The sequence below is a fragment of the Rhyacophila brunnea genome, unplaced genomic scaffold, assembly GCF_057557595.1.
Source record: "Rhyacophila brunnea isolate RB1 unplaced genomic scaffold, BYU_Rbru_1.0 scaffold_10, whole genome shotgun sequence".
NCBI classification, from domain to species: domain Eukaryota; kingdom Metazoa; phylum Arthropoda; class Insecta; order Trichoptera; family Rhyacophilidae; genus Rhyacophila; species Rhyacophila brunnea.
Window position 1 is genome coordinate 28,421,349 of NW_028232752.1, and position 22,908 is coordinate 28,444,256.

The 22,908-nt window shown below is 33.2% G+C and overlaps 2 protein-coding genes across 2 annotated transcripts in view; both read right to left on the reverse strand.

Moving 5' to 3' along the window:
- LOC147079054 (membrane alanyl aminopeptidase-like) overlaps window positions 1-8,854 on the reverse strand; it is a 59,292-nt gene extending 50,438 nt beyond the window's left edge. Inside the window, exons 1-2 of the mRNA XM_085955775.1 lie at window positions 8,704-8,854; window positions 7,002-7,083 (exon numbers count right to left, since the gene is read on the reverse strand). Coding sequence (XP_085811901.1) covers window positions 7,002-7,083; window positions 8,704-8,770 — 149 coding nt within the window. The 5' untranslated portion in view covers window positions 8,771-8,854. The remainder of the gene's footprint in view (window positions 1-7,001; window positions 7,084-8,703) is intronic.
- Window positions 8,855-9,248: 394 nt separating this feature from the next.
- On the reverse strand, window positions 9,249-11,526 carry LOC147079055 (aminopeptidase N-like). Its single transcript, XM_085955788.1, has 3 exons — window positions 11,215-11,526; window positions 10,272-10,455; window positions 9,249-9,278 (listed from the first exon to the last, which is right to left on the reverse strand). Exons 1-3 carry the CDS (start codon window positions 11,484-11,486, stop codon window positions 9,249-9,251), a joined length of 486 nt encoding a protein of 161 aa, XP_085811914.1. The 5' UTR covers window positions 11,487-11,526.
- Between the last annotated feature and the right edge of the window lie 11,382 nt (window positions 11,527-22,908).

Consider the following 22,908-nt stretch of genomic DNA (forward strand, 5'->3'; position numbering starts at 1 on the left):
GCACACATTAAATTATATTATCTGATACCATTATATCACTATAAAGCCAAGAATGCTCCTATTATTTCATTATATTGTTTTATTTCTCAAGCACCAACGTATTTTCATTAACTATCTGAATAAATAAACTAAATATATACATTATTTTCATAACATTTAAAGATGTTGAAGGCGTTAAAAAACGCTAATAAAAACGCCATAAGCTAGATGCATTTTTTGCAAGCTCAATGCCTATCAAAAATGGTAGATCTGGCAAAAAAACGCTAAGTCGGCAACGGTGATATTGAATATCAAGATTTAAATGTGATGATGATTCTATGGAGGCATCGGGATCAACTCGATAAACCTGCTCTAAAAACGATGCAAACGACTCAAAGTGGACCTTGGTTAATATCAAGTCTGCGTCGCCGATTGAGCCGACGTGTGGACGGACCCTGGCAGACCAGACAGCTCAGCACGCTTAGAATTCATAAACGAGCAATCCCATATAACGTGTTTAACGTCTTGGTGGTTAACCCTGCATGTGCAACCCGGCGCATACTCTATCAAGCGAAATCCGTGGAGTTTCGCAGCGAAATTGCCATGGCCGGTGAGGAGTTGGCTAGTCCAGTGTGTGAGTCGAAGCCTTCGTCAGTTACCTAATCGAAGTGCATATTTATAATAAATTCGCCACTTTATTAAGGGCCTTACACACTTACTTGAAACCGATACTGAAAAATATGCACTAGGTATACCTAATAGATTAAAATGTGCCATTTTTTTCGACCATGTCCGATCCTAATAAGATCATATGGGCCTCCACAGAGTGGAGGTTTGTATTAACAGATTTTGTTTTTACGAGAAATGGATGTCAGCCACTTGCTCAACCTATTAGGTCCATATCGCTTTTATCGTTTTTATTACTTTTTTTTTCTTCTTTATAATAATGTTTCATGGCATGTTGTGAACGTCTGAAACTTATAATTTGTTACAAAATTGAAAAATTGAAATTGAAAATACCCTGACTCATACAAAAATTAAAAAACACATATGTACTTGCCAGACCCAGGATTCGAACCTGGGACCCACGACACTATAGCCGACGCTTAAGCCGCACGGCCATGTGTTATTAGGTTGCATGTAAATTGTACGTATAACATTTCACCGCAGCACAGTTCGCCGTGAGCTTTCTATCGGAAAGAGATGACCGTATAGGTACTATACGGTATCCAATTTTATTAAATTCAATTTGAACATTAATTCAAATTTCATAGCCAATTTTGGCAAAATTCATGAATTCAAGAATGAAAACCTAACCTAATGACACGAACAGAAACGCCGACCTTCAGTTAGTGTTTGTGGCAGAGTATGGTTTAACGACATAACTATACAAATCTAGCCTTGTAGTCAATTCTACTTCTCAATAGCCGTGCGACAACCTCACGACAAGGTACAAACAGGATATATAAGTCCCATGGTTCTAAACTATGGAAGAAGCAGGGAAGAAATGGTCGAAAGAGACCTTGAACAGGTAACCAGTAGCGTAATCGTTTAGTAATAGGAAGTAAAATGTACGTTGTTAACCTTTTCTTTGTAAATGTAATAAAAATTTTACGTAAGAATCTCGCCTCAGAAAATCGAGACTGCTGAAGTGTAATTGGAACACTGTGACCACAGCCCTCGAAATGTCACGTCGTGAAATTTCAACGCGATGTATTTTGAATATAAATTTCCGGGAAATCTCCATTAAACTTAGAAAATAAGTTATGGGAGAGATTGTTTACGTAAAATTTAGCAAGTACATGCTTGAATAACTTTTATAGAAATAATGGAAATGTATGAAAATTGAAAAAGAAAATTTAATATTTATAAATTTATATACTGTATAATTGTGAATAAAGAATTTTAATATTAATTTTATTGAAACAAGATAGAGGCGAACTATCGTTACAAAAATATTGTAAACGCATACCTATATCTATAGACGCGTAATTATAATTATAGATTTTGTTAATACTATAACTCGCTGACTATAATGAATATTGTAAAAGTAACAATTGGAAAAACTTAAGATTCTGGTATAAATGGGTTTCTACCCATAAACAATAATAAATCTTAATCGCATCCTAAGTAATAAAAGAATCAAATATCGTAACTAAAAATACGAATTATCACGCGACCTTGAACTTTAAAGAAAATCTATTTCGGTCAAAAACACGGCCCAGCTGTGTTGACTCGCGAGGTAAAAATAGATTCAAGGTTACATTCAAATTACTATGTAAAAGTTACCATGCAAGATTAAATAAGTTAGTAACTGCTCATGGTTAACATCTTGTTAGAATTAAGCATTTATATACTTAAGTGGAAATGTTAAGTATAATATTATAGTATTTTCATGTAATAATGTTCGTCCGAAAAGTAAATATCGAATGAGAAAGTTTCTGCGGGACCAAACAGTTTTATTAAAACTTAGTAAAATTCTATTGGCCTAAAAAGGCCAAGAGTGGTGGAAAGGACCAGCACGTGGGTGTCAACCTTTCGTTTTGACGTTTTAAATTTAAAGACTGCCATCCCCTTATCTAGTACACAAATACCTATTCCGATACCTCGTTGGAAAGCTAAAAACTTTCCCCTTCGTTTGAACACGAAAAATCATATAAAATCAACTATTTTGCTTACGTCATCATAACTGCGCATTTGAGAGACATGTTCTAGAGGGTGGTTAAAACATCCCTATTGAGACTTTATTTTGTGAAAATAAGGTAGAGTAAATTTAACCCGACTTAATTAGAAGATATCTCTATTAAAAAGTTGTCAAGAACGTGAGATATACGTAAATTTATCTCATGAGAGAATGGGATATATCTTCTTTCCTTTACGGACTGTTTCCTGTTAAACCTCTATCCAGAGGGTATAAAAGGTGACATCTTTTTCCGTAAATTCATTAGTTTCTACACTCTTCACCAGCGATCTTCAACAAGCAGCAGTCCTCACTGCGAGCTTGTGGGACATGGTTCTCAGTACATTCGCGATACATACGTACAAGTAAGTCCCCTTCGGCGGGCGAAACGTAACGCGAATACCACGTATCTGTCGGTAGTGACGTATGCCGCTAAAAGTGGCGCGAATACCACGTATCTGCCGGTAGTGACGCACGTCGCGGAGTAACTTTATTTTTTATTACGCATCATACGAGGTGACGTAATCGGAATAAATTACGTGATCGGATTTGTTTTATAAAAACAAATTAATAAACTCAGTTTGTAATAATAAATTTTACAAATCATTTCGGAATTATAAAATAAATTTTTGAAACTTTATTAAGTAAACATAATTATAAAAACAAATTTTAGTAAATAAAATTGTAAACATTAACAAACCTTTTGTAAACAAGTTTGTAAACACAAATAAATATTTGTAAACATACTGTGAACATAAATAAATTTTATAAACAACAATAAAATAAATTTTATTCTTTTTATAAACCCAATACTATGTGACTAAAGAATAATTTATATTTTTTTTTTACGGGAAAATATTTCGTGAAATAAAAATATTCAAAGAATATCTGCGTATACATTCTCCGAGTTAGGTGTGACTTTTTGGAAACTTGTGAAAGATTTCACAGAGATCCTATAGTGAACAAATAAATGGTTTACTGATACTTTAATGAGATTTAATTACGGGAACAATGACAGTTAACTTTATTGTGAAACCGTGAACTCTAGAACCTGAATAAATTCGGTACCACACCAGCTGAGAGTTTTATTTGGGAATTCAAAAGTTGTGATACTACAAAGGAGATCCACCCTCCTAGTTCATCACTAGTCTCCTCAGTGACGGCCCGGTAGCATTATTGAGCTAGCCGTGAGCCGGGTCATGTCACTAACCTAACCTAACAAATAATCCAGTATATCGGCTATTTTCAAAATTTGTTTGCCGCTGGCTTCCTGTAAACCGACAAGAACCGTGTTTTATTTTATCATGAATTTTATCTCAGCACTATACGACACAAAAAGGTTGAACGGTCTTTAATATACGGCCATATATTTCCGATACAACATTTCACGGTGTCAAGTCAAGTGTGATACGGCAAACTGCGTATACAAATTTCCAGACACGGTGTTATTAATTGGTCATAAGACTCTCACATTTTGCAGTAAAATGTAAACCAAGCTCTACTATTAAGTCAGACCATAACACGAAACTGTAAACTTCGATGGTAGTGACAGTTACTGCACATACTTCCAATGTAATATAAACTAAAAGGGTTTGGGTCGAAATCCCGAAGGCCAAAATCCCGAAGGCCGAAATCCCGAATGCCGAAATCCCGAATGGCCGAAATCCCGAACGGCCGAAATCCCGAATGGCCGAAATCCCGAATGGCCGGAATCCCGAAGGCCGAAATCCCGAAAAATAAAAAAATATAAACAATAATAATTTTCAACCAGCGGTACCCAAATAGGCGGCTCTTTAACTTGCGTGTGTAATTTACCGAGATAGTAAAAATAGTTTTATAAAAACTATTATTAATTATGGAATCAACCATAAAAATAATTTTCAACCAGCGGTACCCAAATAGGCGGCGCTTTTTCTTGAGTGTGTAATTTTACAAGATAATAAAAATAGCTTTATAAAAACAATTATTAATTATGGATTGAAGAATCCATAATTATTAATAGTTTTTATAAAACTATTTTTATTATCTTGGTAAATTACACACGCAAGAAAAAGCGCCGCCTTTTTGGGTACCGCTGGTTGAAAATTATTTTTATGCTTCAATCCATAATTAATAATAGTTTTCATAAAACTATTTTTATTATCTTGGTAAATTACACACTCAAGAAAAAGCGCCGCCTATTTGGATACCGCTGGTTGAAAATTATTTTTGTGCTTCATTCCATAATTAATAATAGTTTTTATAAAACTGTTTTTATTATCTTGGTAAATTACACACGCAAGAAAAAGAGCCGCCTATTTGGGTACCGCAGGTTGAAAATTATTTTTATGCTTCAATCCATAAATATTAATAGTTTTTATTAAACTATTTTTATTATCTTGGTAAATTACACACTCAAGAAAAAGCGCCGCTTATTTGGGTACCGCTGCTTAAAAATTATTTTTGTGCTTCATTCCATAATTTATAATAGTTTTTATAAAACTGTTTTTAAATTTCGGTAAATTACACACGCAAGAAAAAGAGCCGCCTATTTGGGTACCACTGGTTTAAAATTATTTTTATGCTTCATTCCATAATTAATAATAGTTTTTATAAAACTGTTTTTATTATCTCGGTAAATTACACACGCAAGAAAAAGAGCCGCCTATTTGGGTACCGCTGGTTTAAAATTATTTTTATGCTTCAATCCATAATTAATAATAGTTTTTATAAAACTATTTTTATTATTTTGGTAAATTACACACTCAAGAAAAAGCGCCGCCTATTTGGGTACCGCTGGTTTAAAATTATTTTAATGCTTCAATCCATAATTAATAATAGTTTTTATAAAACTATTTTTATTATCTTGGTAAATTACACACGCAAGAAAAAGCGCCGCCTTTTTGGGTACCACTGGTTGAAAATTATTTTTATGCTTCAATCCATAATTAATAATAGTTTTTATAAAACTATTTTTATTATCTTGGTAAATTACACACTCAAGAAAAAGCGCTGCCTATTTGGATTCCGCTGGTTGAAAATTATTTTTGTGCTTCATTCCATAATTAATAATAGTTTTAATAAAACTGTTTTATTATCTTGGTAAATTACACACTCAAGAAAAAGCGCCGCCTATTTGGATACCGCTGGTTGAAAATTATTTTTATGCTTCATACCATAATTAATAATAGTTTTTATAAAACTATTTTTATTATCTTGGTAAATTACACATGCAAGAAAAAGAGCCGCCTATTTGGGTACCGCTGGTTGAAAATTATTTTTATGCTTCAATCCATAAATAATAATAGTTTTTATAAAACTATTTTTATTATCATGGTAAATTATACACTCAAGAAAAAGCGCCGCCTATTTGGGTACCGCTGGTTGAAAATTATTTTTATGCTTCATACCATAATTAATAATAGTTTTTATAAAACTATTTTTATTATCTTGGTAAATTACACATGCAAGAAAAAGAGCCGCCTATTTGGGTACCGCTGGTTTAAAATTATTTTTATGCTTCAATCCATAATTAATAATAGTTTTTATAAAACTATTTTTATTATCATGGTAAATTACACACGCAAGAAAAAGAGCCGCCTATTTGGGTACCGCTGGTTTAAAATTATTTTTATGCTTCAATCCATAATTAATAATAGTTTTTATAAAACTATTTTTATTATCTTGTAAAATTACACACTCTCGAAAAAGCGCCGCCTATTTGGGTACCGCTGGTTTAAAATTATTTTTATGCTTAAATCCATAATTAATAATAGTTTTTATAAAACTATTTTTATTATCTTGTAAAATTACACACTCTCGAAAAAGCGCCGCCTATTTGCGTACCGCTGGTTGAAAATTATTATTGTTTATATTTTTTTATTTTTCGGGATTTCGGCCTTCGGGATTCCGGCCATTCGGGATTTCGGCCATTCGGGATTTCGGCCGTTCGGGATTTCGTCCATTCGGGATTTCGGCATTCGGGATTTCGGCCTTCGGGATTTCGGCCTTCGGGATTTCGTCCGGCACCCGTAAAAAAATATGATTGTTGCATATTGAAATAAATGGTAATACTTTGAACGAAATATGCAATCGAAAATCTTCATTTACTGCGAACAGGTTACAGCATTACAATCGGATAAAATCAATAACAAGATAGCACTACCATCGTAAAACGAAATTCAGTGATACGGATTGAAGGTAAAAAGGTTACTGATGCAAACGGGCCAAAAATTGGTACAATGACGTAACAAATACAAGAAACACGAAAACAATGTCTTTTTTGTTGTATGATTAATTGGGTGGTGAAACTTCAAACATACCTTTCACTGTATAATTACAAATATTGGATGGGAATACTTACAGTTCTTTGAGGTAATTAGTTAACCCTGCTCTAAAATTTTCTATCCCCATAATATGTTGCACCATCCTGATGACGGCGCCAGCTAAAAGAATTAAAATTGTATTAGTAATAATATGTAACTAGAAAATATTACCAGGTGGCAGTATCACATGTCAACGTTCTCATGCGTCATCTCCATGTCTCCCTCTCTCTCACACTTTTACGTGTATGTTATATCTTACTGTAATATTTGTGCTTGTTGTTGAGACTTAATTATTTGTCTGTGAACTCCTGTATCAGCCATCTTTGCTGAGCACGCTGGTTCATCTGTCAAACGGCGACGCTCAGCTAATGGTTCTTCCTAATCCATATTGTTTCTATTTTTTTTGATTGTCTATGTTACCTAAGGTTACAATAGGTAACAGCATCATATCCCTATTATAAAAACCCTTAAATCTCTTGTATAGCACATTATTCCTCGATACTATAATCACTCGAAATACTATTACAGCACTGAAAGCATCTGTCAAACTATTACGAGAGCATAATTTGTTTTCTTTACGATTCGATTAAAATAAATGATTCCTCCGATTTTTTAAATTTAGAATATGCGTTTATACGTGTATGTTTAATACATCTTCTCCTTGTCTAACTCTCTCTTACAAACATTCATTTGTTTTCTCTAATGCGTTACACATAATTCAAGACAAATATATTATATTATATAATATAATACACGGTAATTCTTGCGTCTCGCAACAGAAATACTTGTGATATAATATAAACAACGCCTTATTAGTCGATTATATACATATTGTATTACGATATTTTTCCAGTGGCGTATAAAGATGTTTTGGAGAGGAGCGGTGTGGTATTTTAACAAAATTTTAAAACGTGATGATTCCATTTGTAAACATCGGTAAAGCAATAGTAATCTCTGAATATATGACAATTTAAAACATTATATGCATTAATTGTTAAATTAATAAGTAATAATTATTAAATTCATGGTTTATCGATAAAATTAAAACTTTTGACTACAGTAATTTTTAAACCACTGACAAAATAATATTTTTAATATAAAACATCAATTTTAAATAACAAACTTCCAAACGCTAAGGCTTCGGCCCCATAGGTGGGTGCTTCGCTAGTACTGAGCTAGGTGCTGTGCCTATCTACTAAAAACACTACTACCACATTACACGATACGTGCTAAGGTACAAATTTATTTGAAATATGGGAGCGCTCAAGTCAACAACGATATGTCAATCTCAACACTTTCTCAGAATTTTAATCTTAAATTCTCCGTAAGAAGTAGCTTTCTGGTTAGTTTTGAGAGTGACATATCGTTGTTGACTTGAGCGCTCCCAAATGTCAAATGAAGTTGTACCTAAGCACGTAGCGTGCAATGTGGCAGTAGTGTTTTTAGTAGACAACCATAGCACCTAGCTCAGCATTAGCGAAGCACCTACCTATGTGGCCTTAGCCTAAACATATTTTGTACATAGTACCTATCTATAAGTAGTATAATACTATCTACTATCTCTATAACAGTACTTACAATCTAGAATCTAATCATTTAAGATGGGTGCCATCTCAAATTTCTCATTCATCAATATTATAATTATCTTCAATGACATCACTAATCGCTCTTTTACATGATTATTATGTAGGAATATGATATAAATTTCGAATATGAAAAATTAATTGCATTAAATAATACCTTTTTGGTAAGCAATCCTATTAAATTGGCTATCAATCTCTGATGGTGATTCTACAGGATTGGACATGGCATTTGTGTTTGCAAGTCCATCAACCCTCAAAGCAAGATGTACGTAATTTGTCACAAACTGGTCGCTCAGTCTCCATCCATCCAGGATCTGAAATATAGACGAGTTTATTATTATCTATCTCATTAACAGAGTTATAAATAATTTATTTCTATAAAGCGCCGGCTAGACGCTCTTGCTTTACCACAAGCTTACCTGCGTAAACCGGTTTGTATCGGAAAGCCCGTGTGTATACGTACGGAAAAACTGTAGCTCGCGCAAACCGAAAAGTGTTTTTTGCACAAACTATACCGCGCAGGCAAGTCGCTGCCATATAACCAGCGCTTAAGTATCGGATAGATCCAGGGAAGGACAATTTATTTGAAAACATAATAATTTAGTTCAAAAATAATTATTTTCCTTTCGTTAATTATTCGTCAAACGATTATTTTCCGACTGCTTTCCTACAAGACATGCTCGCTTTCTGGAATCTTGTAGGTCACTTCGACTCTTTAGGCATAAACACCTGCTATCATGAAGGATGTTTGCCAATAATGACGTCCTCAAGAATTTGAATTTATATGTACCCGTCAATTACTTATGTCATCGCAGCGCAGCCATGACCTATTCTGGGTCAGAACTGTTTCCTCGTTTCAAACTTATCAGCGAATATATTCTATACACATGGCGGCTGTCGTCAGTAGTTTATCATATCTATGTATTGAGGCTGTTAATTGTTACAATAAGTTAACCGTCTGAACACTCTAAACTGTCAAAAGTGATGTATGTTTTAACAGTCCCACTATTGGCTGTGTTAACTTTTATAGCGAGATAGTTAATATCAATAGTATGTTTAATTTAAATATTTTAAATCCAATATACATAGTTACAACGTATCGATTATAGCTACTCAGATACTGCATTTACATTTTGATAGAGCATATCAATGGGTATATTCTATACACAAGGCGGCTATCAACGACTAAAGTGATAAATATCGCCTTGTGTGTAGAATAGACCCACATGTATCATTAGCGAGAGGTGAAAGACTAGTTAATGCGGTCCCCAAAGACATAGACATTTTCAGTGATATGCTGTGTATTTTGTTTTTGAAATTTTATTCTATTGTACAACATCGTTTGTTTTTTTTTTCTTCTCTCTTGTGAGGGAAATATTTACTATAATTCTATTAGATAATTATGTATTTTTATAATATTGTATGTAAATAAGTAATACACCTGCGATGGCTGAGCGATTTAATCGTCGGACAGGTCGGCCTATAATGTCGTGGGTCCCCAGGATTCGAATCCTGGGTCTGGCAAATACACATATTGTTTTTCAATTTATGTTTGGTGTCACAATACGGAGCTAATAGGTTGAGCAAGTGGTAACATCCATTCCTCGTAAAAACAAAAATCTGTTAATACAAACCTCCACTCGTGGAGGCCCATATGATCCTATTAGGATCGGACATGGTCAAAGAAAGAAGTATTACATAATAAAAATGTAAGTATGTCCTTACCGGATCAGTAGCATGGTATTCAAAGTATGTGGCGAAACCCTCACTCAACCAGAGATATTGCCACCAAAGAGGACTGACTTCATTTCCAAACCACTGGTGAGCATTTTCGTGGCCGATGATTGTTGCTACGTTCATGAGATTTCGCGTGGTGGTCACGCCATCTTTCTGCAACAGGTACTCCTCCCTAAAAGTTAATTAAACAATGATGTTAAATTAAAAAAAAAAACGTAAATAGTGAGTATGTAAAAATATAAAGCTTGCAATTTGAGACATTTTTTTTATAACTTACATTTCAAGTGTTTTAATTAATACATACGCATCGAAAAACATTGAAAAATATTTTTTATTTAAACTCAACAATCTAATATTTTCAATAATTAAAGAAAACGTCATAAAATGTAAATTCGTCAAAGGATCCTATTTTATCATTTTTATTATTAAAATTTTCTCTGGTGTATTGAAAAGATTTTTGACTAATTTATGGTTTTGATCTGATAGTTTGATATTGCTATCATTCTGCATGTAGGGCGAGTTCACATCCAAAATTACAAGTATTTTTTAGATAGGTAACACCAAAAAAACATGTATACATTATGTATAAACAATGACCCTATAATATTAATGACATCTTTTGCTTCACAAGTTATATACAACGGATGGAAGCATGTACCACGACTCACTAAAGATCTGTGGTCTAAATAAATATTATAAGTAATATAATAATATGTCGTGGGAAAATCTGGCATACATACTTTATTTAAATGCACTGCTGTACCGATTATAAATTGAAAAAATAGCACAATATCTGTACTAAATACGTGATTAGAAACCGTACTCACGACTTGAGGGACTCTAGTACTACTTACTACTCCGGCATAATTTGGGCATGACCCTCGGAGTAGATTATTATCCACATATAATAAATAAAATAAAAAATATTTACCTGTATGTGATAAGGCCCCAGTTTTCCATGGCGCCCGCAGAGAAGTCAGGAATTGCAATATTGTCCATCTTTGAAATTGGGTAATTCACTGCCACGAACGACTGCAGCCATTTAAGACTGTCCTGAGAAACTTTGAGGGAGAACGGAAGATCTTCCTTGGCAGACGGTTTAGCATAGGACCTGACCTCCTTTGGGAAGATTTGTGGATCGTCTTTAGCGTTGGATATGAAATCGAAATCTGACACGACGAAGGCAAGGAGATACGTCGACATTTTAGGTGTATTCTCAAATGTGAATTTGTGGTAGTTGGTAATATTTCTGGAAAATGGAAAGTCAATATATTTTTAAGTTATCGGCAAATCAGAGAAATAAACTGTTTAAAATGGTTTGTCCTATATATAATATTGTCATAATATAGTTCATATTATAATCAAGGGCTCGGGTTATAATCATCACAAGTGAAAGTTAAGAATGACTGTGTATTATAATCGTATATTATATTTAACAGTAAAGGTGATTTACTCAGGTTAGCTACCAATACTAGAATCCTCAGCACCTCAAGTATCCAGTATGGGTTAGTATGTAGCTTGGGATAAACTTATTATGAAAGAGGCATTAGAACAAAGCAGCTTAATTCATTCACTATGATAACCTCATCTCAAATGCAGTCGAACTTGGTTGTTACGAGGAAGATGGGACCGACTGAATTTGCTCGTTATAAGCATTACTAGTTATATCGTTATATAACATTTTTCGCACCACGTTCTATTTAAGCATAGAACATAAAAAACCTGAAAACCATCGTAAAAATCCCCGAAACAAGCATGGCATTCATAAACTACAAAAGAAGTTGTTTATTGTAATGAAGAACTGAGCCACCGGCTGACTTCACAAAGCTTGAATTTTTTACATGAAATTTCAACCATATGCGTGGATACTTTTTCAATGTTGTCGGCGAAAACACCAATTAAGTACTTAGATACTTAACTAATGTCATAAACGTCATCCGATCCCGGCGGCGTCGGTCTAGTAACTGCCCGGTCGGATTTTATTGCTTAAGGTCGAAAATGTTGTTTTTAAACGATCGACACGTTAACAGTTTTACTCGGTATACCCGAGAAGTAGCTCGTTATAAAAGTAAATACATTTATGGAGAAAATCATAAACTAAAATGTCAACGAATGTTTCCTCATGATATCCGAGATCTCGCTATTTCCATGATCGTAACCAAATTCGACTGTACGTAGATTATTTTCTTTTCTTTGGCACGGAATAGTTTGACGTACATGGTATAAATTTAAATAGGTATCTTAAAGACATTTTAAAGTTTAAAAATCACATGTAATATAGTATAAAGTATTAAATTTAGGATTCACATACACATACATGTACCGTATCCAAGTTTATCGAATATTCTATTAACACATCAAAACAAACTCATGGTATTATCCAAAGTTTTTTTTATGAAGTTTGATGGCGTTTGTCCTTGAGATATTGCATGAGATTATAAAACGACTAATGCTTCCACGACTATGCCTACCAACCCAGTGGCGCACCCAGCGGGGGGGGGGCAAGGGGCCCTGGCACCCCCCAAACATGAAAATTATCATAATGATTTTAAAGATTGAAACTGAAAGTCAATAAACTGTACCTTTGGGCTTAGACAAATAAAAACACGGTAAGAAAATGATTTTAATTCTCCAGCACCCTTTTTAGAAAAAAATTTTAGATTTTAATTTCTAACACAAAAATTTCCAAACTCTAATGTCATGTTTTTTTAGAAACCCAATCCCTAATGGAACTGTCAAAAAATTCTCAGTGTCCACCCGAATTCCGGAGTGTCGTAGGATATGGTTGGGTAGGGCTAACAGGGCTCTAGCCAGGGGGCCCGGCGTGTCGGATTGATCAGAAAACTGAGATAAACACACAACATAAATTAGCTTTAATAGTAAAAAAATCGCCTGCGGCGCTATTATGCTTCGTGGCCATGAACATTTTCAATTATATAAATTGTACAATATATTTTTTGATTACTATGTGCCGATACTCGACAGCTCCACTATTAAAGTAGATGTATTAAAAATCGCCAATAATTCACTGTATAAGTACCTTTAATTTTAACTAAAGCACAATTTGAAAAACGTTAATGTAGTGTTTCACACTGCCTTAAATCTTAGCGGTAGGTAGAGGGCCCGCCAAATATCCTAGCCTGACGGCCCATTTCAGGATGTGGGGACCATGGTGTAGGTACGCCGAGTGCAACAGACAAAAGAATAATAGATAAGATAAGAATAATAAACGATAAATTAGGCTGTGAGAAGAAAAAGAGCCTATGGGACTAATTTATATTCTCCTCCTTGCCCCCCCCCCCAATATTAAATCCTGGGTGCGCCACTGTACCAACCTTTGCGCGTATTGTGTAATGGCTATATTATTTCGAGCATAGCAGTCAAACTCCGAGTGACCTACCGGAAAAGAAGCCCAACTAATGAAGCCGTCGGTTTTTGCGCGAAGTTCGATCCTTGTTAGGCATCACATTCTGTTTGTAAAATATCTTTTATAAAAAGTAAAATATAATATTTTATGTTCCATAAAATACTAAAGATTTAACAAAATTCAATATCCCGTAAATAGATCTGTCTTTGGACTTTTTTTCAGTTGCCTACCACAGCCTACCTTCAATGCGCACCCTCGCCACTGGCTTGCAGTATTACCAATAATAATTATTGAATTCTTCCAATAATACAGCAAATGATAAAAACAATTATAGTGAAAAGGTTGTGCCTTTACTTCTGGAGAATCGATGGTGTTTTATTCTTACTGGAAGTCAATCTCACTAAATCTGTAGGTGCATCATGGGCGTGCAACTTCATTCCAAGTAAGAAGCTGGTAAATAAACATTACTTACGAAACACTCTGTTTGCCCGCTGTATTGGAAATAGCTGATAACGTCTTGGGGCAGTCAATGGTGACTTGGAATGCGGCTTTAAGGCCAGGTTCGTCATAACAGGGGAAGGCTTCGCGGGCACTTGTTGATTCAAACTGGGTGGTAGCTAAATAATGTCTGAAACAAAGAAACAATTTTATTTACATGGCATAAATCAAACTACATTGAACTCAGAAAATGAATTGCCTCAATGACTGACTCCCTCGTCAGTCCTTTCCAGTTTCCGGATAATCCCAACCTACTCCAGTACCTAAATTAGACATTCTCTTAATTTGTTTACTGTTTTTACCGGCCACTCTTTTCAGTTCATGAAATAAACTACTTAATTGTTTTTTATTGAATTTTTTATGATTCTCATTTTGTTAAATTATAATTCACTCTGAACCACTTGCCACCCTATGGTAAGGCTATTGGTTTCAAAGTAACCTCCATTTTTACTTTTTATATTTTTCTCGCTTCTAATTATGTAAGTAGGTACTTTTATATTGTATGTTCATAAATAATTATGAAATCCAACTCCCTTTGTCAGATACATAGAATTAAACTTGAATAGGTATGTTTGCAAAAGGAAAATATTCTTGATGTTTCCAATTCTGAATGTGCTTGACGATTTTTTGCGATTACTTCAAAATGACGGAATATAGAGGTTACCGACATTGAAATTAAGCCTTATTTTTTGTAAAAGCTAACCACCACCACACCACCATTGATGGTCCTGTAGCTATCAACTAAAAAATAAGCTTATATAATTTAATACACTATTGTAAGACTCAATTAAAATTTATACTTTAAGTATAGCTTACGTGGTATCTTGCTCTGTGTACGAACTAAGATATAATCCGTGCATATTTTTTCCCCATTTTCCTTTGTACGTGATACGAATCTCATAATTCTGATTCACAATAAGAATTTTATTTAACTTCAACGTCAAGAAATATGAATCGTCATTGGCGTGTGTCGAAGAATTGAAAATGTCGAGCTTGGTAACTGAATCCATCACGGCAATCGTTTTTATGTCGATGGTGTTAGAATGAATAACTATTTCATCTGACATTTTGACGGCCTTAACAACAATGTTGACCATCCCATTGAATCCTTCTTTTGCGTTCGGATCAATTTCCAATGCGATTTTGTATAACGTTGGAACGGTTTCTCCGGGAAGACGGTATGATGCCGCCCGTTTCGACGGAATCGGCGCTATTTTGAATTCGTCCGGAAGAAGAGGCTTCGCTTCCGCCGACAGCAGCGCTGCGGCGGCCGAGAGTAGAAGCACGTACAGCATTGAAGGCATTCCTGAAAATAACAAGAAATATGAGCGGCGTTCGCATTCATACACCTATAAATAGTACATTAATTCATCAACAATACTCGTCCCATTATGACATATGCTACCGCAATATGGGGCTATGCTAATCCTACAAAACATTTTAAAACGCTACAGACTATACAACTTAGAACAATCACAGATGTCCCATGCTTTGTACGCAATAACACTCTTCATAGAGACTTGAACGTAGAAACTATTTACGACCACGTCTTGAAACTTTCTAAAAAATTCTACAGCTCCATGACAGCAGACTTCCCAAACCTGTCGATCAAAGATTTAAACAATTACGATCCAGCCATCCCCACCGAATTTTCGAGACCACGAGCAATACTGCTCTTAAAGTCTTCTTAGTTTATATTTTTTCCTTACAGTAGGATACAGAAAAGAGGCCATGTGGTAGCCTCTCCATCTACATAGTTATAAAAAATGTAATATTCCGCAGTGCTGACTCAGTCAATTCGAAGGAGAAAGCACTGTACAGTATATCCCCTATTTTACCCAGCTCTTTTTCTTTTTCATTTTTTTCTTCAGACCCACGACGAAGAGCCATGCGCTCTTCGTTAATAGGTATACAAACGCGAACTTGGCCTTGGTGCCTCATATTATTCCTATATATAATTGAATTGAATCATCAACAATAAAAAATTCAGAATGGCCTCTGCAACGAGCCCGAAACGTCGAGAAAAGAAGGAGGAATAACACGCGGTGAAACCCCAAAATTCTATTACGATAATAATCAACCGTTAAAATCTCAAACATAGATAATAATATATAGGTATATTAGATTGGGGCAGACATAATAAACTGGACTTCAATATTGATAAATTTAATCTTTCGTCTTTTACTAGAGGCACACGAGTATTATTTTTCCAATACATATTCGATTGCAACGATGCATGGCAGAGTTCTCTTGTGAAAATTATATGTAAGGGATCTTGACATTACGTTTGACATTAAACTGTAAACTGGCATTTAGTTTATTTTTTTAATACTGTTGCCTTCGTTTCTTTCTTTTTTTTCTGTTTTAGTACTGTTTCTTTGTTTTTCATATCATGTCGTGAACGTCTGGAATTTGTAATTTGTAAAATTCACTTAAGTGTATATAAATAAATAAATTTGAATTGAATTATTAAATTGTCATTTCCGACATGTTAATAAAATAACATTGCCAAAGTGTAGGTAGGTATTACTGGCCACTTAACTATTCATTTTGACAGGTTATCAATAAACTGGCAAACAAATGTCATCATAGCAATGTGAAGTTCTCAATGTACCTGCGAAGTCATATGTAGCTAACAATATAATCAGTAGACTACTATTCATTTCTTGCTTACTTTCATATGTTTCGGCTATAGATATATAGAACAGTGATTCCCAACATTTTTGTTCGACGGGACTCTTGGAACATTTTCTAGAAACTCGGGGAATCCCTACTTGGCCAAACGTAGGCCTTACCAAATCAGTACGTAGCAATACACCAAAGCCACAACAGTCCTTTAAGTCGACAACTATTTTATAAAAAAAATACTTAGTTAATTTTACATGCCCTTTGTCCAAAACCATTTCCAGGAAATATAATACATACTTAACAATAAATATTATAGTACTTAATGAATAATTTCTGTGCTATAAATATAACGTTATCGTGCAAACTTTAAACGCTTTGACATAAATCAAATTAGCAGTGCATGGTAGGCAGTGACCACAGATCAGATTAATAAATATAATTCCGATATGCTATATCCACAATACAGTACATTTTAATGCAGGGTTTTGAATATGTGAATGTCCTACGAAAATGAACCACGCATTATAGACGTACTATAGTGTGTGTTTCAACCTTCAATACACAAAAATATTAAATGAGCGTCAGTGCATAAACAAGAGCAGTTGTCAGTATACTACGTATGACGTAACTTGACACGTGTTTAAGTTTATCCCGTATTCTTCCACACTCGAGATCAGTTGCTTGCTTCTCCACATCCGTTAGGTATTTCAGTTGCCATTACTCCTGAGTTCCCGGCAGTGACTTTCACTACTTACAACTCAAATCCTCAATTTTTACTTTAAACCTAAAAATACTCTTTATTATTTTGTTAAACCTTTTGTTATATTTTTTTTTCAAGTTATATGTTTTGCGAATTATCGTGAAGCCCCTAATATATTTCGCGGAACCCCGGTTGGGTATCACTCATATAGAAGAAGATTTTATTTTATATATTTGATATTACCTGAACATGGTACTGATAATTATAAATCTATTATGATTAAAATTTTATCAATTAATAGTACTAATAATAACGTACTAAAGAATACCAGTATTAATCCGCATTACAATGTTATCTTAAAATTGTTTTATTATTATCAGTGACTTAATTCGATTGGTTGGTAATAAAAATTTTCCGGGTTTTCCGTATTTAATAATATGTACCTGGACAGATTTTTTTATCTTTAGATAATAATTATTTCATCAAAAATGCAATCGCAATAGATAAATCACCAAATACGTTTTATGTTAAAATAAAACGGCCCACGAGCTCGTCGTAGGTCAAAATTGAGTTTTTATTGTATTTTCAAACCATGATCCTCGAGGTTGTATATAATCTATTTATATAATTTTGAAGCCTTATTATCCTTTATAGTTATTTTAAACATTTGATGACTGTATAAAGTATTTTTGTTACATAAAATAGTATTCTTTTAAACCTCTCGCTCTAATGTTTTAGAATATAGTCATATTTCGGTACATAACTGTGCAGTGGTGTTAAGATTTTTTACATTTATTAATTTTTAAACGCATTTATAAAACCATTAGTATGATTTATTACGAGATAATTTTTGTAAAATATTCACGATAAAAAATTATATTGATAATCTCTGTGATCCCAAATTTGACAAGAATTAGGCATTTTATTATTCAAAAAATCGGCAAGATTAACACATTTGAAGATGATTCTAAAGATACTTATTATAAGCTATGTCTTTGACCATTCAAGTCTGATAAACATCTTATGAATAATGATTGCTTTATAATAATTATTGACCTATGAATAAGGTAAAGTTTTTTTTAAATACGCCATTTCTTTTGTCATTCCCTAGTGATTGAGCTACAACATACGGCCGTAGCCATAAATTGACAAACTATAATTAAAGTAGGGAGTAAAATTATGTTAACGCGCGTGTTTGAACATGTACCTAACCGATTTTTTTTTAAACGGTACATGTTCAAACACGCGCGTCAATTATATTTTACTCCCTACTTCAATTATAGTTTGTCAATTTATGGCTACGACCGTATGTTGTAGCTTAACCACTGGGAAATAACAAAAGAAATGGCGTATTTCAAAAAAACACTACCTTATTCTTAGGTCAATAATTATTATAAAGCAATCATTATTCATAAAATGTTTATCACACTTGAATGGTCAAAGACATAGCTTATAATAAGTATCTTTAGAATCATCTTCAAATGTGTTAATCTTGCCGATTTTTTGAATAATAAAATGCCTAATTCTTGTCAAATTTGGGATCACAGAGATTATCAATATAATTTTTTATCGTGAATATTTTACAAAAATTATCTCGTAATAAATCATACTAATGGTTTTATAAATGCGTTTAAAAATTAATAAATGTAAAAAATCTTAACACCACTGCACAGTTATGTACCGAAATATGACTATATTCTAAAACATTAGAGCGAGAGGTTTAAAAGAATACTATTTTATGTAACAAAAATACTTTATACAGTCATCAAATGTTTAAAATAACTATAAAGGATAATAAGGCTTCAAAATTATATAAATAGATTATATACAACCTCGAGGATCATGGTTTGAAAATACAATAAAAACTCAATTTTGACCTTCGACGAGCATGTCCCCCCTTAAACAGTTTGTAAAATAAGTTATTGTTATTTTACAGTGTGTGGTATCCAAGGTTACCAGATAGAAAATGGAATAGAAGACAAATGACATAAATGGAGGACACTATGCTAGATTTTAAATGAAAAACAATTAAGTGTACAAAGAAATAATATACCATTAAAATATAATATATTTTTAACAAACATACGATGGGTTATTTAATATGTACCTAATATTCATTTTATTGGTTCATACTTTTCAGAATTAGTGTTATTTTTAAAGTAATTCTTAATTTTTCAATAAATAAGAGGAAAACACACTGCATGACATGATATTATCTCCTATATATTATCTCCTATATATTATTATCCTAAGAAATTTTGGAAAATACGTCAACTTTTTTATTTAAATACCACTTTGTTGATTATTAAAGGAATTCACTTCAATTTTTGGAGTCCCGAATCTACTTCCATTTGAATCGGGCACAATCTGATAAAACTCGACACAATCACAGATAAAATCATTTTTAAATCGCGTTTTACATCCGTCACCATACATCTTCGCATCTTGCTAGCCATCTACGGCAAATTGATTATATTGTCACTTAATACTTTTTATATTTCACAAATCAGAATTAATGTTCCACCAAACTATTCAAATCTGTAAGTAGCACATTGGCGTGCTACAAGAAATAAATACATCTTTCCTCACTAATTACTACGAAAATATAATCTAAAACCATGTCACTGCTTTTTATCTGTCAAAATAATTGACTTAGATTGTCATTTGTTTTCTTTCGCAAAACAAGTTCATTTGACGTACCAGATTTCAAATTTAGAATTTGCAGGAATAAGTAATCGAAAAAATGTGACATTTCTATTAGCACCCATAAATAATCAATTTCAATCAAGACATTTATTGTAAGATGAAGATAATTTTAATAATTCCATCAATAAATTGAATAATTTCAGACTTAATAAATAAGAAACTACATTATATAGGTACATATTACGCTCTTCTCAATATTATAGTAAGTCGACTGTGATCTGACAATAGTATCTATCTGCAGTTTTGGCAAATTCTAGGTTATTGGTGTATTTTGTACAAAATGGTGACGGATCGATTGGAAATATTATTGTTCTACGAAAAAAATCCTAAAATGCTCAAATTTGACGTGGAAAATAGTGTCTATCTGCATCGAAGTGTCTAGAAACTAAAAAAAAATATTATCTATCTGCGTGATTTATTTTATTATGACATTACAATTTTCATACATCTTTAAATGACTGTTTTAGTACTAATATTAAATCATTTCACTTGAAAAATAAAAATAATACTGATACCGACAAAAACAGTTTTTTGAACCCCTTGAAAAATTGACTATAAATGTCAGATAGATACTATTGTCAGATCAACGTCGAAGTATCACACACTTCCATATAAAATAGATAGGTAGTTATCGTAATTCAGTAATAATTGTATTATTTTTACATTTCGTAAATGAAATTCATGTGACGTTTAATACAAGTAATTAAACATTAATAATGTTTAGGTATATATTTTATAATAATAATTACATATAAAATTACAGTAACCTTTCTTCTTCTTTTATATCATTAGTAACTATTAATATTAATAACAATTAAATTGCAATAATGTTTCTTTTGATAATGATATTATGCATGTTGTTTGCTATTTCATCTTTTATTTCTTCTAAGTGAAATATATACTTATAGTCAAATATAGTCGATTATGACCTTTATACGACACAATTAGGTACAATTACAAGTACCTAAATGTTTCTTTTTCCATTTTTGTACATGATAAAAATAATATTTTTTTTATTTCCCCACAAAGATAATTTGTTAAATAATAATTTTAGCATGTTGAAATGTATTCATTAGTATATTAAGAACTTACGAATTTTAAAATAAAGTACCATTTTTGCTCCTAAGCAAACCATATGGACACACCCCTTCAGAGTGGTAATTACGAGTATCTTAAAAGACTTATAATAAGAAATAGTGGGTACAATCTAAGGTGATCCCATTGAATAAATAAAACGTATTATATCGCAATAATCTAAATGTATGAAAAATAAGACTATCCTGCAGTGGCGATGGGTGGAGGTAGGGTGGATCCACCATAGATAGTACAGACTAAACGTTGTTAGTTATACGTATTTATTTACATTGAACTAAGACTACAATTTACAGATAGTGTTCTCATTCATTCTTATTTATTTTCGTTAAACTAAGAACATACATTACACGTCATGTTGTTGGTTAGTTTTTTAAATTCAATTAAACCCTGGGAAACCAAGCCATAATACGCATCTGTCTATAAAATATTTAAAATTATGCCATTAAATCATACATCATTTTGGATATTTAATAGATAGAATAATATTTTAACTACTATTGTTTGGTTTAGGCAGGGTTTAATGAATTATAAAAAACTAACCAACAACATGACGTGTAATGTATGTTCTTAGTTTAACGAAAATAAATAAGAATGAATGAGAAAGTGCAATATATAAACATATTAGGTATATTCTATTAAAATGTCAGTAGTAGCAATCGGCGATTGCCAGCTGTTCTGCTACGCCTATCAGTCTGAAGTGGTGTCAGATGATCAGTGGCGCACCCAGGATTTAATATTGGGGGGGGCCAAGGAGGAGAAAGTAAATTAGTCCCATAGGCTCTTTTTCTTCTTCACAGCCTAATTTCTCGTTGTCTATTGCACTCGGTGTACCTACACTATGGTCCCCACATCCTGAAACGGGCCCTCAGGCTAGGATATTTGGCGGGCCCCCTACCTACCGCTAAGATTAAGATTAGTTATACAGTGAATTATTGGCGATTTTCAATACATCCACATTAATAATGAAGCTGTCGAGTATCGACACATAATAATCAAAAAATATATTGCACAATTATATAAGTAATTGAAAATGTTCATGGCTATGAAGTATAATAGCGGCGCCGCAGGCGACTTTTTTACTATTAAAGCTAATATTTTGTGATGTGTGTTTATCTCACTTATCTGGTCAACCCGACACGCCGGGCCCTCCACAGCCCGGGCCCCCAGGCTAGAGCCCTGTCAGCCCTCCCTATCCATGACCTACACCACTCCGGAATTCGAGTGGACACCGAGAATTTTTTTGACAGTTCCATTAGGGATTGGGTTTCTAAAAAAACTTGACATTAGTGTTTCGAAATTTTTGTGTTAGAAATTAAAATCTAAGAAATTGTTCTAAAAAGGGTGCTGGAGAATGACAAATCATTTTTTTGCCAGTGTTTTTATTTGTTTAAGCCCAAAGGTTTATTGGTTTTCAATTTCAATGGTTAAAATCATTCTGATAATTTTTATGTTTGGGTGGTGTCAGGGCCCCTTGCCCCCCCCCCCTGGGTGCGCCACTTTAACCACCTCACTTCAGTGTGAAAAATCAAACATTCGTACTTAGCTTCCATAGAAAATAAATGCAAAGTTTTTTTTAAAAATGCCTGTTTAAAGGTCTGGATTTGATATATTGGTCTATTACAGGTTTTAGC